The 13753-nt window shown below is 53.4% G+C and overlaps 1 protein-coding gene across 2 annotated transcripts in view; it reads right to left on the bottom strand.

Annotated features, from left to right (window-relative positions):
• Positions 1 to 13745, bottom strand: part of MGAT5B (alpha-1,6-mannosylglycoprotein 6-beta-N-acetylglucosaminyltransferase B) — a 75640-nt gene extending 61895 nt beyond the window's left edge. Inside the window, exons 1-2 of one of the 2 annotated variants that reach the window (XM_026068564.1) lie at positions 13622 to 13745; positions 5682 to 5794 (exon numbers count right to left, since the gene is read on the bottom strand). In XM_026068564.1, the coding sequence (XP_025924349.1) occupies positions 5682 to 5794; positions 13622 to 13689 (181 nt within the window). In that variant the 5' untranslated portion in view covers positions 13690 to 13745. The remainder of the gene's footprint in view (positions 1 to 5681; positions 5795 to 13621) is intronic. The other variant, XM_026068566.1, reaches the window with a different exon arrangement.
• Between the last annotated feature and the right edge of the window lie 8 nt (positions 13746 to 13753).

The raw sequence follows: 13753 nt of genomic DNA, 5'->3' as shown, positions 1-13753 counted from the left end.
GCACACAGACCAAAAGAGCACCAACAAGTATAGGAAGCACTTGAAGTACTTGTATCGAAGCACTACCAAAGTCAGCTGAACTTGAGCCAGATCTCTCAAGCTAGCACCATGCAAGAACCAGCAAGCTACAGCAAGAGCAGTGGTCAGCTCTGGCCATTTTGGGAAATCAAGACTGTCCTACGTCCCCTGAGCCTGCAGCACTGAGCTCYGGGGCAAATTCCTCCAGCGCCTTATACACTCATGTATGGGAATCAACAACAGGAGGATTAGAAGTCTTTCAGTTTTTAAACTAGCTACAGCAGTTGCAAGCAATATTCCAGGCCGTATCTAACTGTGTTTTAACACTTAATAACCTATTTCTCATCACTAATCCCCTGCAGCAGCAAGCTCCACCAGCCGGTTGTATATCACCACAGAAAACCAAATTGGGACCCACAAACAGCTGCCACCACCAAGGGCAGAGGGACTGCTGGCCATTTCCCCCATCGACCACACTGCAAGCTCTTGCTATTAAATTTCTGCCCATTAAAGATTTTGGCTTATTTTTAAGATCAGAAATCTGCCCCAAGACAGCTGCATGCCAGCAGTAAAACAAGAAAAAAATTTTCAAATTCTGACAAGGGGGAAAGAAATGGGCAAAGAGAGCCGGATCTCTTGAGTCTGGAGCTGTTCCCAAAGTTTCTCCTATATTCAAAATTTATAGACTTGTCTATTTTCTTTTTTTTAATCTGGATCTTTGTTTGCAGAACAAATTCTCTTGGTGGCCACTTCAAAACAAAGGAACCTTTGTCTGTGTTTACTTGACAGCAGCAGATTAGGATAAATAACTYGCATTTCAGAAGGTTTTTCATTTATTGTTAAGACACAAAGTCTCTGCAGCGTCAAGCCATCAAGCAGAGAATCCATCCGAAGAATGATTTCTGGCACACACCGAGAAATTCAGTTTCTGGARAGAGCCTCCTAGAAGAGGATTCACATATAAAGATAAAATTAAAAATGGGATTAACTTTTGGACTGTGGCATTATCCATTTCTCCTTTTCATGCTTTTGCCTTGCATCTATCTTCATTTTGGTTTTSATCAGCTGCTCACACAGCCTGGAAGCCAAGAAAGCTCCCGGCAAGACTACGGTGTTTTCAACATGTGCTTCTCCTGCCACCCTCCACCATCCTGGGCACTCGCCACCTCCTTCTGGAGCATGTTTGGGGTAAGTTCACATCAAGAGTGGAGTTTGGCTGACAGCATGCAAGGGGAGCAAACCCACAGCTCACATTAATACTCCCAAGGTTTAACACTGGGTTGGGCTGGGCACCCAGGGAGAAATAGGAGCAAATCCCCCAGGCTGAACCCCTCGGCTACAGCATGGGTACAGCACACATCGGATTTTAAACAGGCACTGGGTCAATGGCCTTTTCCACTTAACCGCAGCTCAACAGGATTCCTCTGATGCAAGTTATTTTTAAATGGTCAGGTGCTGAGCTTCACCCTGCAATTTTTTGCAGTCACCCAAATCCTGCAAGCGTTCAAGCGGAGATGTGGGTTCACTTGTGCAGCTCAGCCCAGCAGGACACACGGAAACACGGACGCATCTGTGGGGCTGGAACCAGAGGGCACAAACGCTAGAGCCAAGATCACCACCAGGAAGGACCTCAGGAGCGGGTCCTCGCTAGCCGCAAATGCGCCTGTGTAGATACATCAGCCTCAGTAGCAGAGCAGCACGGGGAAGCTGTGCTGCCAGCTTGCAATACAGAAGGAATAAATTAATGAATAACGCTCAACAGGGCCAGCTAAACCCAGTGTTTCAGCCAGCACATGCTGAGAACGGCAGCAGCAGGGACAGTTCGGCACTCCTTCCTCAGGCAGGACAGCCACTGCACTCCCCAGGGTTTCACACTGCTCCGTGCACCCCAGGACAGGCACTCCGTCCAGAGAGATATTTAAGCCCACGCATAGCCACTTGGCAGACTTTAGCAGGTACACCCAAATAATCCCTCCAAACTGGGCCAGGAGGCATCTGAATGCCAGTGTGATTGCCACCATCACTCACATCAGCAGCTCATCAGCCCAGTCAAATTAACCTGCTCCTCAGAGCAGCACTGCACACTTAACAGCAACTGTAACAACCAGCAATATTTCTTTAGTTTCCTTGGGATCCATAACGCATGTTAATTAAATACCAGTTTATTATTCAAACAGACCTACTGAGACTTTGCAGCATTGTAATAAAAAGCATATCCATGTCTGTTCCCCTCAACTCTCATTGAATTAAACATGCATTTAGTGCACCTCCACTCCAGCTCAGCCTAACTTCAGTCAGGAGAGACCTCCTGAGCCTCTCCTGCACAAAGCAGAGCCTCAGGGCCTCATCCAGAGATGTTCTGAAAGTCTCCCAGGAGGGAGCTTCCACCAGCCCATCTGAGGACATGGGTCATGGTTTCCCCAGGGCACTGGGGAGGATGGTCAGCACGAACCTCCCTGGAGCCTCCCGCCGGCCCTTCTGGAGGACAGGAGTGACATTTGCTTCTTCCACCCATCAGGGACCCCCAACTGTCACAACCTTTCAAAGTGGACAGAGAGGGGTCTGCAGTGGCTTTGGCCAATTCCCTCAGCTCCCACCCAGCCCCAGGCTTGTACGTGCCCTGTGGTCTTGGTCTCGCTTTGCCTTTGGTATGTTCGGCCACACGTGATCATGTACAGGCCAACTACACTGCAGAGGCTTAGTTACTCTGCAGGAAGGTCAGACCCTAAGCACTGGTATCACAGGAGAGGTTGAACCTCAGCAGTCTGAACCCTGGGCTAAAGAGCCAGAAAATGCATTTCAAGTTGCGCCTCAGAAGCCCTGGGTACAAAGAATACAGCCCAAAAAAGTATCCTTCCTAAAAAAAAAAACCCACACACATAGGAGAAAGAATCCTTCACTTTCCAAAACTGAATTAGACAAATGAACCAGATCTTCCCAAGCAAGAAACAGATAACAGCCAAGTCTGCAGCAGTTCATCTGGAAGCAATAGCTTGTTCTTGCAAATCCCATCCAACAAAGAAAAAAAATGGTTTTATAGTAAGTTTTTTGTGAGCTTTCTAATGAAGCAGTACTCGCCTGAGCCAGAGTTACAGACCTAAGAAGCCAAAAGCTTGAGTGTTAGAAGACCTGAGTCAAAATCCTGGGGTTCTACTCCCCTCCGCCCCCCCCTTTTTTTCTTTAAATAGCATATGATCAGCAATTACCAGAATTAACATCCAAACCTTCTCAGCCTAGGAACGAAGCAGCAAACATCTATCCCTCCCTACCTGCAAGGAAGGCAGCTTTTTAACAGACATCTGCTGCAGCTATCAAAGCCAAGCTGACCCACAACTTGGAGCTCAGTTGCAAGAAAGTAAATCAAAACATACAGATTGGCTCAGTCACCTAAAACAATAAGTGTGGATGAGTCAGAGGTGAGACAGCCTGAAAAGGGATGGTTTTTGCTCACTGATGAGTCCTTACTGTGCTGACACTGCATCTGTTAAACAAGAGGCACACAAGGACTGGAAAGCAAGGTCTTACATGTCAGGATCTAGCTTAACTTGATGACCAGTATAAGGGTGAGATGAGCTAATCCACTTTAAGGCATCCATAAAGGGGATAGAGACGGAATAATTGTCTTTTTGCCTTAGTTTCACTACAGCTTTGGAGACTCCTTAGGGGTGGGACCAAGGACTTCTGCAAGTTTCCCGACACCTTTGCCTGCTGTTTGCATTGCGATTTGTGCTATCTCTCAGTTCTAACTGGGTCCTACAACTAAACAGTCCCCCTCTCCTTTCTTCTAGTTCTCCATGTGYCCTTTTCTCCCACCACAAGCTCCCCGAGGGTGCTGGGGCTCTCCTGGGACAGAGTGCAGGGGTAAGAAGTGACACACTTATTCTAAACTTGGGAATTTCTTCACTACCCAGCTCCTAAAAAAGGATGAGTTGGGACAAAGCTCTGGGCTCACACAGCACTTCTCACCCCAAAGCTCAGCTGTCGAGGCCAGCAACAACTCAGCGACTTTGCCCTAGCTGCCGGCTGGCCAAGGGGAGCTCAGACCCATGCCACGACACAGCAACCTCAGGAACAGCCTCACCATCAACCACAAAACATAGGGAGAGAGCCCAGACGGCCCAACTAAGGAGCAGCAAGGTGTCACCTATAACCAGCTTTGATCCACCGGCCACCAGCCCAGGGGCTGCACCTGGCTTGGGTACAGGGGTGTTACTGCAGTGCCCTCGCACCCCTCTCCTGCCTGCCCCCCTCTGCAGGGGCAGATGTCCTGACCACAGTAACACACGCAGGAATTAAGGAAAGGCAAAATAAGGAAATTCGGCACTGCTTGGGCTGATGTCAGCTGCGCCAACACCAGTCCCTTGGAGAGGGGACTTAACGGAGTTTGCGATGGGAACAATCAGGGGAGCACGGGGGAAAGAGAAATACGAACTGCTTCGTACTCTGTCCACCAGGAAAAAAGCTAGGACAACCGCCAAAGGCTGCATTACACRCTAATCTCTCTGGAAGGCAGCTAGTTTACAAGCACCACCCGAGTTTTGGAAACCGCCTCTCTGGCCATCTCCTCTTCTAGGAATGCAACACCATCTCTTCCAGCACCACAAGGATTTAACACCAGAGAGCACGTTCCAGACAAGGCTGGGGAGCTCCAGTCCCTCCACACCTTTGGTATATACCTCCCAAGCTGGCCTTCCCAAACCTACCTCGGCCTCCTCACAGAGGTCAAACAGGGCCTTTTCCTCGGAGCATTTTGGTTGTCCTGTTCCAGGCTGAGACTAAAAAGTCAGTGCAAAACTCAGCTGAGTGCAGCAACGTCCTCCCTGACCAGCAAAACCCCACAGTGGGAGGAGTGCTGTGCCCCAGAGACAGTCCCACGCCCCACTTCTCTGCTCGACTTCCCCTGCCCGGCCTGGGGCCAAACTCGGACACTTTGCTACCTCTTGCTGTGTTTGTCTCATGACTGAAATGGAGACTTCCCTCTGCAGCCCTGACTGGAGAAGAGCAGCCAAGCTGGCTCTCCAAAGAAGGACACCAACTCCCTCCTGATGAGGAAGCTATCTCCTGAACTGACTGCACATCTTGCCAGAAAAACCATTTTGGAAAAAAATTAACAGAAAACACACTTTGTTAAAATTGGAATATTTTCTTCAACACTTCAGAGCCTCCAGGAAACAAAGGCCTTTTGTTTTCCCAGCCACATGGAACAACTTCTAGCCCCTGCAGACCAAAACCTCTCAAAAACACAAAGCCCTCAAAGCACCAGAGCCAGATCCCTGGCACATGGGACCAGGTGCAGGCCCATGACCGGCACCACAGCTGCCAGCCTCCTCACCAGTGTTTTCCTCATCACCCTGCTGCAAGACAGGGTCTGCTTCAACATGCAACACGCGTGCCCCAGCTCCTCCTGCAAAAGCCTGGATGCCAACACAGCCACTTCCTAGCCACAAAGCTGCAAAACTGCCCCAGGCCACGCGAGGAAAGACCAGCAGGACCTTGGCTGTCCTGACACATCTGCAACCAGCCAGGACAGCCAGAGGGAGCTCTGGGAAGAGCAAGCACCATCCTCCCTGCATCCCCAGAGCATGGCCAGACCACGGACCCGGCAGCTGTCAGGCGTCACGAGGGATGGGATGGGCACCGAGCAGCCCCACGTGGGCCCTTACCTTCAGTGCGGATGGTGAAGGGCGAGTCCCCCAGGCGCTTGGCCGAGAACTGCCCTCCCAGCGACGTCATTAAGAAGCACAGGGTGAAAAATCCAATGCCCAGCACGAATATCCTGCGGGAGAGAAGCAGAGCGGTCAGGAGGAGCGCCGAGGAACCAGCCCCCGCGAACGCCCCTCCGTCTCTCCAGGCCCGCTCCGGAGTAACCCCCCTGCACGTTTCTGCTGCCCCCAGCAATGCAAGCTCGGACCATCCACCCACCCATCCCACCTCCAGCCACAGCCAGAGGCGACCACACTTCATAGAGAGCCCCGAGCAGACACTTCTGCCTGAACGTGGACAAAGAGCAGCTGGGCTTTGCCCGATGATGCAGGCTGGCATCCCTAGCCCCAGCCCCACAGCGACAGTCCACCCTGCTTTAAGTCTAGTCGAGGCCTTGGCCAGGCTGCGGGCTACCAGGTAGCACCTTGCAAATTCGGTCACTCTCTCATAGGACAATTTGCCTGCTAAAGAGGGTTGCTAACATCCTCCCTTCCAAACCACATGGTGAAAGAGGCAAAAGGCCTCTGCTCCATCAGCCCGACACCTTCCAACAACCTTCCACTCCAGCGCAGCCAGCACATCCCAAAAATCACTGCAACCTGCTCTAGAGGCCAGAGCCCTAAGGGGCATCAAAGACCCAACCTTCGGTGGGAAACTTGGGACAGACCAAAACTCACGTTATGAGGCATTGCTATATCTAACCCAATAACCCCCAACATCCCCTGCAGATCGCAGGAGCCGTTACAATAAACAATACCCATTTTCCTTCGGAGACGGACCAAAAGAAAGAGACCTTGTACCTTCCTTTCCTTCCAAAGGATCTAAAAAAAAGCTCCTTTGTTCCTCCTGCAACTAGGCCACCGATACTTGTCACCGCGCCCAGCTCCGCACGCAGGGAGAGGCCAGCTCCATTCACAGCCGGCGACGACTGACTGACTGGTACGAGCGGCAAGAGCCCGCAGCTCGGGCACGCTCCCCTCGCCGCTTGCTTTGTCCGGAGAGCAGGAAACCAGCTCCCACGGGGAAACGGGCGGCAGGATGCCGATCTGCACGTAGCGCAGGGCAGAGCTCGTGTCACCTCTTGCTTCRGGGGGTGCAAGAGCTGCCAGCGTTACTCTTACTGGCCTGGATTTGACCAGAGCAGCATTTTGGGGGGCGAGAAGCTTGAACGCAGGAGCTCTGGGCAAGGGGGTGGGTTATTGCACAAGGGGGAAGCACAACGCAAAGGCCTTCCAGCCTCCCCGGCAGACGAGCACGCAACAGGCAGCATGCTGCACGGAGGGATGGCGAGGAAGAGGAAGGGCAGAGGCCTTGGTCCAGCCAGGTTTCTCCCAGAAAGGATTTTGGAAAATGCGTTCCAGAAGAGAGGCTTCAGGTCACACACGTGAGCTTTAAAGCCTCTTCTCCAAGAGGGAGGAGGGGGAAGAGTTTTTTTTATTAATTTCTGTTGAAGGGCGTTTTCTAGAGGCCATGAAGGAGCTCGGGCACTCGCGAGACCCAACAACCGGCACTGGGGGCCAGCAGCACCCGGGGCTTYGTGGCAGAATGGGGCACACCAAGGTGCTGGGATAGTACCTCCTAAACCCGTTCCCCCACAACACCTCTTCTAAAAAGGACATTTTTGCAGCAAACACTTTCGAAAGCACCCAGAGCTCAGTGCCTGGAGAGCTTCCGTGGGCCACATCAGGGCCGTTCAGCATGCAGCTCCCGTCAACAGGGAGCAAAAGTCCCCTTAYTCTTTCAAGAGAGGATTTGGCTGCTGTTAACAGGAATGCAGCACGCTGAAAGAGCCAAGACACAGCAAGCACTGCTGGCCATTTTCCACAGCCTCGGAAAGGAGCTGCTGCCACGTCCAAATCTCCTTCAAGGTGCAGCGTTCTCCAACATGCATGCAAGCAAAACACAGAGCAGAGCGGTTTCTGCTCGCTGTGGGCAACAGCTCCCAGAGCTGCGCAAGTAATGCGGGTTTTGGCAAGCCAGCCAGCCAAGCCCAAAGAGTATTTCAAGGAGAAAGGGGAGCAAAGACAACTGCCAACCAGCCTTGTGAACAAAGGCTCAGTCTTAAACAGGCGAGTGCTCTGTCCGCGAGGGAGCCCACCACCACCACACATGTGCTCGTTAGCATTTCTGCCTCTTGGCATCTCCGGACTAAAGGAAAGTAAGCCAGAGAATAAGAAACAGCAGCTCTCGTTGACAAGTTAACAGCATTATCTGCAGAGCTCTGGAGCCGCACGCAGAAACCCGGCACGGCTGCCCAGGTACAACAGACGCTTTTCCAGAGGCCGGTTCGGAAAGGAGCACAACATCCCAACACAGAATCATTATACTGTAGCCAAAAGGGCAGAGGATTAGGAGCCAGCTGTAAGCTTGGCCTACAATACATAAGCATTGCAATTATCTACCGCTACAACGGGCTGGCAAATAAAGCGACTGGCTTTGAAGCACTTGTTAACTACAGGAGATGTTTGGGAGGGATGAAGTAGTGCATTAAGCACTTTCCCAGGGAGGAGCCTGGAGGAGCACCCACAGCAGGTCCCCAGGAGGCCCCCCAGGCACAGCCCCAGCCGTCACCAGCTGCCCCCGCGAGACATGGCACTCTCGGGGGAGCCCACAGGCAACCTACCTCCCCACGCCAGCATCAATGCTCCCCTCGCAAAGCGAGGGCATGCCGAGCCTGAACCCCGCACAACATTGCTCACAACACACAGCCAACTCCAGAGCAAGGTGCTTGCTCCAAGGAGCCCAGGCCCTGCCCACCACAGCAACCCACCCAGACCCAGCCCCATCCCTCAGCACCCTACAGCTCCTGCCCAGCTCACATTTATAGACTCTCCCCAGCTGGGTCTCACAGCAGATCAGGGCCACCTGGCCACACTTCCAGTGACCGTGCAGCTCCCAAGCAACTTCTGACCTCACGCTCAACCAGGAGCAGAGCAACACCCTGCTCGTTATCATTAATTTGGTGAGCCTGGAGGAGGAGCTGAGGTCTTTGCCTCCTGCATGCAGGGGGAAGGCTTGCAGCACATGGGAGGGAGGGAAGGAGCATTTCTCCCATCTCCRCCCTCCTCACCCCGAAAAAGATCACCCCCTGCCCCAAGGGACCAAGGCTGCAGYATGTCCCTGCTTCGGCTCCCCGAGCAGGGAGGGAGGCAGATGGCGGTGAGGGGCTCTGCTAGCATCTGGTGGTGAGTGGCACTGAACGCCAGCACTAGCACTCACAGACCGCTTTGGGGACCCCCAGCAGGCATTCAGAGGGCTGATCTGCAGGAGAGAGGACATCCAAGCGGATTGGTAGAACCGCCTAAAAGCCCCATGYAGACAGTTCAGGAGCGAAGCAGATAGAGTCCCTTTCATTTCTGAATGAGCAGCCCCTTGGGGACGGAAAACAGTTTAAGCAGGCTATGAAAAGCATCACACACTTGGCTAATCCAGGCTCATGTCCTTGAAGGCCTTTCTGCAGGCAAGTCTTGAGTGCCCTTGAACCACCACCTCCTCGGCAGATGCTCGCTCACCACCGAGCCTCTGCTTCAGCATGTGGAGACACAASTACCATCTTCAGCCCCCTCTCTCACCAGGTCCCAGAGGCACCCAAAGCGGACCTCGGAGCAGGGTTTACTGAGAGCCTTTTGGCTCAGCTCCGGGAGGGAGCTGGGTGCCGAGGCAGTAAAGCATCCCTGACGCTGTGAAGCAATGTGGTTCCCCAAGATTTGGGGACCCAACTCGCTCCCCATCCGCCCCATAGCACGGCCCTGTGCCCAGCCATGGGGTGCAGTGATGGGTCCAGAAGAGGCTCTCCTCTGTGATTTGGCACTTGAGAACATGACAGAGTGGATGGCAAGGGCATTGCTGGATCCCAGCTCAGCCTTAGGGAGGCTGAATTTGCCCTAAAAGCAGGATAGGGGGAAAGCTGCCTGCTGGGGCATCTCCCTGGCAGAGGATGAAAACGGCCTTGTGGAGAACGCACGAGCTGAAGAAGTAGGAGGTCAAGCCCCAGTCAAGCCACTGACTTCCTGCATAACCCTGGGTGAGGCCCTCAGCCTGGGACCGAGGGTCCTTTCTGGGGGCAGGTCATGGGTGTAAAACCCACCCGAGGGCCCCATCCTGCCTGCCAGCTGCTCCCCCTTCCCCAAGGCACGTTTCRGTGAAGCATTGCCTGAGGAACAGCCATTTAAATCATCAGAGCTGATCCTGTTCTTCATTCTCATCCTTCCTATTGATAATATCTTCATCATTATGCAAGACCTTGTTTATGCATTTTAATTTTCATAATTATAATCTGGTAAGGAGTGATGGTTGAGCACAAGAAAGAAAGAAAAAAAGAAAGAGAGAAAGCCTCAAAGGTGATCTGTGCTCTAGCATCTCATTAGGAGACAAATTCTCTTTGATTTTGAATGGACTACAGAGATAGTGGGGGAGATTCAGAATGCTTTTTTAAAAAGGAGGCATCAGAGCCTAACCCTAATTAATTTACCTAAGAGAGAAGTGGCATCCAGTTCAACAGAAATGCCCCAGTGAGTAAGGAGATTTTGGAGACTTGCTTTTAGTTTGAAGAGCAAGTCTCTTTTACTCTGTGCTGATCTCCTGATGAATAAAAATCCTTGGCCCTGCCTCAGCCAAATGTAAATTCCTTGTGCAGAAAACTAAAACCGTGAAGCTGATAAAATATACCATGGCCCAGACCTTCAGAATTGCCCAACAAATGCACTGGGCCCTCTGTCCCCCAAAATAAGTCTCACTCACTGAAGCTCACACAGCTTCAATGACCAAGTAGCATCTCCTTTGCAAGCTAGCTTTGGCTGTCATCACACGTCACATTTAATTCATCATCACGGTGCTCTCACTGCGCATAGTTCTGCCGCCAGTTCCCTCTACAGATCCACCCCAAACTGAAATTTTCACAATTTTGCATTCTGGCTTCATGCCCGAAAGAGGAGGAAGCCAGGTTCTGCTGTGTCTTTACCGCAAATTGGAAATGATGCCCCAGCGTGGCACGGTCATGGAGCATTTTAGCCTGCACAACTGAAAGCTGAATGCGGCCAGGAGGACCTGTGTCACGAGGTGGGACACGACCGAGCGGGGGCCCCGGGACGCGGCGCGGGGACACAGGGACCACGGGCCGGCTGTCCATGGTGCTGCAGCGCCAAGCAGCCGCCCACTGCGCTCCTGGCCCATTTGGGGAGAAGGCTACTAAAACGCTTGGGGACCCCAGGGGAGAAAGACAGTATCCTTCATTAGACAAGTTTTCAAGATTCAAGTCCCCTGAGCCCAAAAGTTGAACCACAATTTCTAACAGCAGCAGCTGGGCGAATGAAAAAACACTCCCTCTCCCACAAACCTTGTTTTGCTCGGAGCCCTACGCTGCCACAGCGCTGCTGCTGTCGAAATGATGCTCAGCCACAGGAATCTTCCTCCACACCAGCAGAAGGGCAGGTGGAGTAATTTCTGTTATCGACCATTGTTGAAGACACAGGGAAACCCCGGCTTTGGTTTCCCGTTGGCAAACTTTCCCAAACTCCCTGCTTTAACTCCCCGCGCTCCGCAAAACCAACACTTGGGCTGGCTGGTGCCAGGACTCTCCCAGCCCCCCGGTGGCTTCCTGCCTGCATCTGGCACTGTCACAGATTAAATACTCTTGTGCTGCTTAGGTTGAAGTCAGAGCCGTCCCTGGCTGTTTCAGCAAATTGCTCCTACAACGGCTTGCTCTGCTTCCCGTTCGCTGCAGGCACTTGCACAGCTCAGGGCTTTGCACCGCTTTGCTAAACGTGTCTAGAGCATGATTAATGAAATGTTTTGGTGCACAGGGTCAGGTTTCCCATTCGGTGTTTGCTGATGGCACCGCTGCCAGGAGTTTACACCAAGCAGGGGATCACACCACGGGTTTCTACAGAGCAGCGCAGCTCTGCCCAGCCAGCAGTGTGAACCTGACTTACACGACCTGCCCTGGTTAATGCCACAGCAGTATCTTCTCCTSCTCCCAGCAGGTCACCACTGATTCATACTGGCTGACGTGGGGTGCCGATTTTACAGGAGCAGTGTTGATCTCCACCAGGTTATGGCTGGACTTGGGCAGCCCATGCAAGACCATGCTGGGCTGCATACAAGGTGACAACACCACAGGACCGAGATGCTACGAGGCATCAGGCTCAGTCGGCCACCAACACAGAGGAAACACATAGCTGGACACTGTGGGACAACAGGACGAGTGGGTCAGGGTAGACACAGAGGGAAATTTCTCCTCTTAGGAAAAGCCTGACTGGTTAACAACTGAGTAACCGCATGGGTTCCAGTGGTACCCTTAGTGGTTTGCTCTGGTTTGAGAGCAGAAGCCAGCTCAGGGAGTGCCAACAAGACTATTCGGCGAATTTGCTCTGCTACAGGCACCAGGGACCCTCCAGCCTGGTGGTCTCCTTTCATCACAAGACCCTCACATGCCCACCTCCTCGTCTCTGATCAGACCGTGCCAGCACCTCACGACTCGCTCCCTGGACTCCCTCCTCCTGGAAGTCCGATCCCAGGTCACGGCTGTTGATGAGCTTTCCCCCCTTCGGCAGTGGGGATGGGGGGAAGAGGGATGCTCAGGCCAATAACGTCAGCATTAGGGACTAACTAAACCCACTTGGGAAAATAGCCACTCTCCAAGCTGTGCTGAGCATACACCGCCTCTCTGGGGTGCGCACGTCCTGCCCGTCTCTCACGGCCATTCCCACTGCAGTCGCACACTCACAGCCTCAGAGCTTCACCCCTTTCTACCCGACCGCTGGCAGGCAGGAGCCAAAGTCTCTCCCGCGATGACGGGGAGGTGCCATCCCCTGCTGACCCACCTCCCCACAGAGCTGCCCACATGCCCCGCACCCGGAGCAGGGCAGACCCCGCTCAGAGCATGACCCAGGCCACGGGGACCCCACCACCCTGCTCTGCCACCGCTTTCCTGGGTGACCTTGGCCAAGTCCCTCAGCCGTCCCCTCCAGGGCGCTGCCACGGGATCCAGGAGCAGGAATCCCCCAAGGAAAGTGGTGCAGAGCTGTGCAGCTCCTGGAGCAAGGCAGACAAAATCTCCAAACCTGACCGCAAGCAAGTAGCACAAACACAGCCCTTTCCTCCCTCCCCAACCCCAGACCGGTAGCCTGTGGCTAAGTTAAAAAGCCAGCGGGCAGGTTCCTCCGACTCCTTTACACAGCAGGCACCACTGGGAACTGCTGAGATAGGCTCACCTCACTCCCTTTGGGCTTTGCTCCCCGACACTTTCCCCTCGTGTGGGTTTTTGGTCCCTCTCCCCGTAAAAAAAAAACAATTATTGATGTCTCCGATGCTTTTCAAGTCTGGGAGTGACTAAAGCGTGAATAAGGAAGTGGAGAGCAAAGACTGGAGAGGGGAAAGTGAAGGCGAGGAGGCAGAAATGGGGAGATTTGCAGCAAGGGGAAACAGCAATAGGTGGGCACGGCCGTGCTGGAGCCAGAGGGTCTCAGGCTTGGCTATCAAGCCCACCTCTGCTGCCAGTTACCCAGGGGTGGATTTAAAAATGCCTGTCAGCACCAGGGGATTTAAGCCAGAGGAACCGATTCCCCAGCGAGTAGAAATACCTCTGAGGACGGTATTAAAAAAAGACAGCAACAGCAGACCTGCAATCAATACCCGAAGGATACCTGCGTGATGAGCGCATGACGAGCCGAGGGGCAGCGAGCGCYGCAGCACCGGCTCCCCGCACGCTGACCTGCGGGCAAACTTGCCTGCATCCCTGACATTTTCATCTGGGATCTGTTCCCCCCCCACACAGCCCCGGGGAAGCTCCCGTGCAAAACGTGTTCAGAACCCGCTTGCAGTCGCGCAGGGGCCGCGCAGGGTGGGGAGAAGGCGCCGAGGAGAGGGGGGAAGAGGAGGGACAATAAACCAGCAACTTTACCTAAAGGGTCTCAAGGTGACCAGGCATCTTCTGACCATTATCTTCCCATCCGCGTTGACTGTGATCATCGTTCAAAGTTGCGGCGGAGCGGGGCGGCGGCGGCCCCGCACCCCCCGGCGCCGAGGCGGCGAG

This window comes from Apteryx rowi, unplaced genomic scaffold (assembly GCF_003343035.1).
Source record: "Apteryx rowi isolate R43461 unplaced genomic scaffold, aptRow1 scaffold_275, whole genome shotgun sequence".
Lineage (NCBI taxonomy): Eukaryota > Metazoa > Chordata > Aves > Apterygiformes > Apterygidae > Apteryx > Apteryx rowi.
The sequence above is the reverse complement of the archived record's forward strand: the minus strand, read 5'-3'. Positions and strand labels throughout refer to the sequence as shown.